Here is a 7,338-nt window from a genome sequence, read left to right as displayed (position 1 = left end):
TTTAGTCAATGTTAGTTACTCATGAGCTTTTAAAATGGCTAGAGACAGATTTAATGCTGATACTACTGAAAAATGGGTGGCATCACGTAAACTTTTTTTAGTTCTAAGCACTTCTTTATAATAATTGATCTTTACAGAACTTAAAATATTTTTTCTGAGTCAGGAATGCATATGTCAGTTTTTTTGAACTGTAATAGGACATACTCCTCTGAAAGGATGTTGCCTCAGATGCTGCTGGTTGATTAACAGTATTAATTTCAGTCTGGATCTTTAGCTTACTAGTTTTGCAACAAATTTAGTCAGCCTATTATGTTCTACATTTGTGTCACTTTATAGTTGTAAACTGGCAATTTGTATATTTACCTATGTGTTTTTCTTACTATTACTAAACAAGTCCACAGAATGTTTTCCTTAAGGGAGTATCTTCAAACAAAAATGACAAATATAAGGCACCTTTTTAGGTTAGAGATTAATAGGGTACTTCTCTAAATTTCTAAATAAAAAATCAACTAAATTATAAAAACAAACATATAGGTTATAAGTCCTTTCACAGCAACTACATATATTTATTATTTCCCAACAAGTATCTAATTTTACTAGTCTATATAAACATTTTATTGTAAAAGAAATATTAGTAAAACCTGTGTCTTACAAGGTATCACCATATATGGAGTTTATGTTAGGCAAGTAAATTTACCATTTATTTAAAAATCTTTTTTTTAAAGGTGTTTGTATATTTAATAAAAAAGAACTGAATTCTTTACTAACAGTATTTAGTAACTTAGTAAACCAATTTCTCTGTGTCACTACTTTTCCTTTCTTTTTCAACTAACATATAGCTTTAGCTGCCTCCTGCTGTGAAATATCATATCTTGTGTATAAATGTGTTGATCTGTATGTAATATTTAGTAATAATCTGGCAATTGATTAATTAAAGGCTATGTAGACAATAACTGCCATATATATGTAGCTTAATTTATATGTATTACAATTCTTTATTTTCTATTACTGCTAGTGTTCTGGCAAGCTGGAGAACTGAAAATGTTGGAGTTTGCTATCTTCTGTATTCTTCAAGGAACATGGGCTTTACATATTTTCTCGTATTGTTCATGAACAAATGACACTTAAAGCTTGGTATATAATGGGTTCTTTGCTTTCTCATAAGAGTGCCAGGGCAAAATTAAAGATGACAGTGATTATACCTACTGACAGGTATGAAATAACATGGACTTTAAGCAGAAATTCCTAAGTTGCCTGCATCATGTTTTGTGTTTCATGAGGAATTGTTTCATTACAGATACACAAGCAAATGATGTGAAGTAAAAACCTGTCATAAAACATAGCCTGATAGCGCAGGTTAGTTTTTAGAACTGCTGGTAGGGAAAATGGTTAGGTTTTTTTGACAGGACATGTAGTCAACATGTTTTTGTCCATTTTGTGATGGATTTTTGTACAGTATATTTTAGGGAATAGTTTACTTATTTCTTTTTTAAAGAAAGGGAAAATAAATGGGGAAGATGGAAAAAAATGAAGGTTCCAACACTTCCTACTTTTGTTGATACTGTTGTATACTTTTTGTTGTATACTGTTGATACTTTTGTTGATACTCAGTGTAAGGTACTTGCTCTTGGTAGATTTACGAAGGACACAAGACACCAGGCTTGAACATGTTGTTTTAATGTGACCACAGGAAGTAAAAATTTTAAAACAAAAGCACATTCAGCTTTATTGAAATGTTTCAAGAACTATTTCTGCAAACTAAGCAGGAATAATTTTCAGCAACTGCTAATGAAAGCATGTGATTTTTATTACAGTTTTAGCTGTAAAGGAAGTTTAGCGTGTACAAGAAATAAAGAGGAGGCATGAAGAAAATGAATCTGTAGGCACAGAGTTTAAGATTTCTTATTATCATGGTGAATAAGGTGGTGGCGATTGTTCTGCTGCAATCTTGTCATAAGCTGGTGGAGCATCAGGTACCTATCGTAAGGAAAATCAAGGTGAAAGTGTGAAAAAACAGTTGAGGTAGAAGAAAATGACATTAAAGATACAACCATCTATTCACCCTCATATGAGATGAACAATTATAGCTTAAAACAACTGAGCTGATTTGCTATGTCTTTATTATTTTGAAGTTAATTACGTTTCTGGTTTTGCATCAGATTAAATTGATTTTTTTTATCAAAAGAGAGAATTTTCAGTATTATAAGGACAGGATTTTTTAAAGGAAAATATTCATTATACATTGAGATTTCAGATTAATATTAAAACATTTCATTAAGATTCTTGATGCATGTATGTTATATTATTGCTAATGCTAACAATTTTAGCAGCCTGCTTAAAACTGGTTATAAATTGTCATGTAATTACCCTATTCCCTGTTCTCAAACTATTTAAACACAACCATACCTTGACATGTATATTTATCAATTAATTTATTTTAACTTCTTTAAGTTATAGATTTTAATGTCCATCTTTCCATAGTGATTAGAGAAGCTATGAGCACGAGAGCACTTTGGTTCTTGCTTTGTGACATTCCCTGACAATTTTTGTCAGGCTATAGCATGCCAGACACAACCCATTTGTTGTTTTGAATAATGGTAGAGCATCTAGCAGAAAGATGTGTATTTATCCAGTATATTTTAGCACATGTGTGTTATGTTACATCACAGCTAGTAGGTTGAGTAATGATCACATAGCTTAAGAATAGGTGAAAGAGGAGAATTTTTTAAAAGAAGGATTCTGAATAGTAGATTTTTAAAACCCTTTTCACTGTAAAAATTGTGCGAAATTCTACTTTTTAACAGTTAATATAGGGACAGTGAAGACCCAATCTAGAGATCACAGTCCCAAGAAAGAAATCATCAATGAGCGATTGTGTACCAAAATTGTCTCACTGTGTCTTGCCATGTCATAAGCAATGAAACCTTCAGTTGCGACTTACCACAGAATTAAAGTTTCTGTACTCCTGCAGAGCCATTTTGCAGTCCGGTCTTGGACTTCCCTCACCTACCACGGTTCGTACTGTGCCCACACTAGAGCTTTTGCTCTGTGGTAGATCATAAAGAAATATGGGGAAGGTGAAAGGAAAAGAGAACTTGATGTTGGAGCATAAATGATCATTTAACATTTGACATTTGACAGCAGATTTACAGTATTTATTAGAAAAGTGATATTAGGGTTAGACACAATGCTAGCAAGTAAGAGAGGTTGTCTGCATATCACTTTTTGCTGTCTCTGCTAAAGCATATCCCCTGTCCTGTATTTGTTTCTCTAACAAAATCCAGTTATATTGCCAGCAAAAATGAGGCTTACGCTTTTCTAGATCCAAGATTGCTGCAAGAACTAACACCTTCTCAGCTGTCTGAATCTCTTCCCCGTTCTGTTGCCACATTTCTTTTTTCAAAATCTCTTTTGAAAATATTTTTTATTCTCAAATTTATTTCTTTTTCACCATTTCTTTTGTAGACCTTCTGTACCATTTCTCTTCTATCTAACAACCCTAGCCAGGATAAGATTTTTGAAAACTTGAAAGCAGGGATCTGCTAGTAGATTGTACAGTTTTTCTATGATGTGCAAGAGGGCCAGAAAGAATTCTGGTTTATGGTTTTTTAAAGGTTTTTTATGAATCCCACCTTTAGTTTTTCAAAATTTCACTATAAAAGTTCAGGTTTTATGTATTCTGCCAGTGTAGAGATATATTGGATATGTCACTAGAGAGGTAAGAGGGCAAAGTTGGACTAAGAAATGGAGTTGCTGACTTAGACAGGTATTTTTTTAGTTCAAAATGATCACATCTTTTTAGTACAATTCAATTAACTAAAAGATATTTAATCATAAATCTCTCATTGTAAGGGATTCAAAACTGCCTCCCTTTCACAGGAGAGAGAGCAGAACTCTGAACATAAAGCTTTGAGATTTTAACAACAAATTTTAGAGTGGGACAGACCAAATTTCAAATTTTTAATATTTTTGAAGAGGACAGAAAATAGAACTTTTAAAAATATTTTTAAGAAAGAAAACACAAACTGTCCTGCTTTTTTGTAAATCTTAAAACTGCAAAAGAACTGCAAGTCAGCTTTTACACAAATAGATTATGCACCACCCATACATGAACATAATATTTACTTAGTTGCTTATAGCAGTTACTTTTGTTCTCAGCTTCCTAGATTCATTTTCTTCATATCTGTCCTTACATACAGGTAAATCTTATGAACAGTGAATATGCTATTTTTGTTCAATCAAAAATATGCAGAACACTTTGGGTATTATGTAAATAAAGAATTTAGTGTTCCTAGATACCTTTTTTTTTCACTGATGTGTTTCGTAAAGTTGGGCAAGTAACTTCACCTCCATGTGCTTCTTACCCTTTTGCCTAGCTTGCAAATTTTTCAGGGCAAGGCGTGTTTCATATTGTGTGTTTTCATACCTGTGTATATGTCAGTGTATGTATTGCCTGAGACAGTAGTGTCCTATTATGGATTGGATGTTCTGTGCGTTAGTGTAATGCAGAGAATGATAACACGCTGGCAAAATAATACGATAGAAAGTGAGCTGCCATGCTTACCAGTAGACTTTTGTAGCCACTGCGTCTTTTGTAGTACCAGCAGCCAAAGATAAGTAAAATTGCCAGCACCAAAATGAAAATTCCAATGCCCAGAGCTCTGTTGCGAAAGCAAACCAAAATGATTAACAACAGAACTGGATGTATTCTTCCAGTAGCAAGAAGAACGAAAGTAACCAATTATTAAAAATTATTCATAAGCAGCTCTATAATACTCTGATTCTTGTTCTGTGACATACTAGGCACAGTATTGGTGTCACTGGGTCATTTTAGTGAACACAGGCTTAGCAGAATGTGTTGTAAGACACCTTTCCCACTACTTACCAGGAACTCAGGAGAAGTAGCACTGTTGCACTATTTGTCAGAAAGTAAGGTGACAAAGTAACTGCAAGTTCCTAGTCATAAAAACCTCTTCTACCCATTGTAACATTCTCTCTGTTAAGAGATATAGAAACAGCTCCCCATTTTTCTGTTCTTTGCCTGTTCTTTTTTTTTTTCCACCCCCCACCCCACTTTTAGGGATGATAAATAACCATCAAAAAAAGAGAAGACTAAAACCATGGCTGCATGAACAGAAGAGTCTGGGAACTGCCTCAAGGGAAAAGAGGGCAGAAAAAAAGTGACGACATGAGTTGGGATAAACCCATCTTAACACCAGTTTATATATCTTACCATAATTCACTCGTATCCGGTTGCTTAGAGTAATTACCACCAGGCTTTTCCATTGGGATTGAGAAACCGACTATGTGACTTTTTAAAGACCTTTTATATCTATTTCTTATCATTTGTGCTGATTCAGATTTCCTGGGGACTCTTTCTTGTGTACCCATGACCTAAGAAGTGTGAAACGAAGATGGAGTGCAAAGAGATTGGCGTGGCAGAGCAGGTTGTCTCTGCATCTAAACTGCCCAGGTGCAGCTTAAAGCAGGAAGCCCCTTGGAGCCAAAAGGATTTTTTTTTTAATCACACATACCTGAATCCTGCCAGTTACTTCTGCCCCTTGCAAAAGGGTACCTTGTGTTGGATGGAGATCTGGTAACCTGTCCGAGAACACAGCTCACTTGCTGCCCAGTGCAGCAGTGTTGCAACCGATGATCTTTGAAGTTAAGAGATGGCTCCACTTGTTTTGTTACTGTCTCCAAGAAGCTAAACTTGGAAAGACTGCTTCCTTCTCCAAGCAGCTGCTTCCATTTCTGCTTTTTGAGACTGTTTTCTCCTTTTTAGCCTTATGTTCTCTCTACACTTCTAATGCTTTGGCAATCAATTAGCCCATATTCCCCTGGAAGCACAGAATTTGACATTTCTGAAGTTGGTAATTTTACTGTATATTTGCTGTCTAACTCCTTACCTGCCTATCTAGAGGCTAGATAGGTAAGTAAGATAGTGCAACTGCAGTTCCTTGCAATTTCAGTTAAAGTTGCAGCTGTGATATTGGAAATTTTTATTAATTATATCTTAAATGCTCCTTGCAGTCCTGGAATGAGACAGTAACTTTCCCCTACCATCTCTGGAAAAACTGCATAAGCACTTTGATTTGAGCATTGGAAGTTACAGCAATCTGAGGTGAGTGTGCTTAGTTTAGAGTGCTGAGATGTGGCTAGCCACCTTTCTGGCTTGGAGGACTGAAATTTTTTGGAAATACCATTAGAGAGCTTTCCCCTTTGTTTTTTGTCTGTGCCCAGGGATAAGCATGGAAGAACAAATGTCTTGCAGTATGTGTGTGGTACAAGTCACCAAGTTTGGGGCCTAGTGAACCAGTAGGAGAAGCTCATTCCACATGCAGATACCCCAAACACATTGGGAAAACATGTCTAAAGTAGTAACACATCACCAGCACGGTAGAGTCTTCTGTAGTAATCCAAGACCCAACATACTTCACTGTGAGCTAGCAAAGTGTTAGCGTGAATTAGTTCTGCTTAAAAGGAGTCCCCCCCAGGAACAATTTATTGAGAGTCACTTTTGTAAGGCATCGATGTCTCCATCAGCTTTTTGATGGTATTTTACTATTTCCCTGGAGCTTTCACTAATATTATTCCTTGGGGTGAGATGATGTCTCTTTGAGGTTCTGAAGACGTGTACATGGATCTGGAGATAAAACCTATTGCAAAGATCACCTTACAACACCCTCAAAAGAATAATTTGAAATAAACCTCAGTAAGCCTAGTAATTTTATTATAAAGGTTAATTAATTGTGATCATATGATCAAACTGTAGATTCCGGAGTTTCTGCCATTCCAATTTTTTTTAACCATTGAATGCTCTTTAAGATACTGCAATGACAGACATTACAGACAACTACAGAACAGCTAAACAGTACTCCTCTGCCTTCCACAGTTACAATTTTTTTTTCCAGTAATTAATCCTATTTGGTAAATTTATTTTCAATGTAAAATTTTTCACCAGATTACATGCTAACTTAGGTTTTGCTTTATGCTTACTCTTCTGCAAAGTAACTGTGTCCTTTCCCTCTGAAAGAGTTGCCATCTGGCTGGTGATTTTTTCTGGGCATTTTGTGAGCTTGTTCCTCTTCAAACCTACAAGACAGAAATATAGCCTCTCAGTGAAAGAAATAATTTGTTACCTCTAAAGCATAATATGTTATCAACTTTTTTGTTTTGACAGGCACACTTTGGAGAGCTGGGGCAATCTGATATCTTTAGAATCAGATATATACATATGCAATTATCCCAATTTAAGGCAGAACTCAAAACTATAACTAAAGTTTATGTCTGAATAGCTCCAGTGACATCAAGATACTTGCATCTGAGTGTAACTGA

At 35.1% G+C, this 7,338-nt stretch overlaps 1 protein-coding gene across 1 annotated transcript; it reads right to left on the bottom strand.

Moving 5' to 3' along the window:
• Positions 1–1,908: 1,908 nt before the first annotated feature.
• Positions 1,909–7,070, bottom strand: MLANA (melan-A). Its single transcript, XM_013957538.1, has 4 exons — positions 7,000–7,070; positions 4,565–4,661; positions 2,942–3,046; positions 1,909–1,977 (listed from the first exon to the last, which is right to left on the bottom strand). Exons 1-4 carry the CDS (start codon positions 7,068–7,070, stop codon positions 1,909–1,911), a joined length of 342 nt encoding a protein of 113 aa, XP_013812992.1.
• Positions 7,071–7,338: the final 268 nt, after the last annotated feature.

The sequence above is a fragment of the Apteryx mantelli genome, chromosome Z (genome assembly GCF_036417845.1).
Source record: "Apteryx mantelli isolate bAptMan1 chromosome Z, bAptMan1.hap1, whole genome shotgun sequence".
Taxonomy (NCBI): Eukaryota; Metazoa; Chordata; class Aves; order Apterygiformes; family Apterygidae; genus Apteryx; species Apteryx mantelli.
The sequence above is the reverse complement of the archived record's forward strand: the minus strand, read 5'-3'. Positions and strand labels throughout refer to the sequence as shown.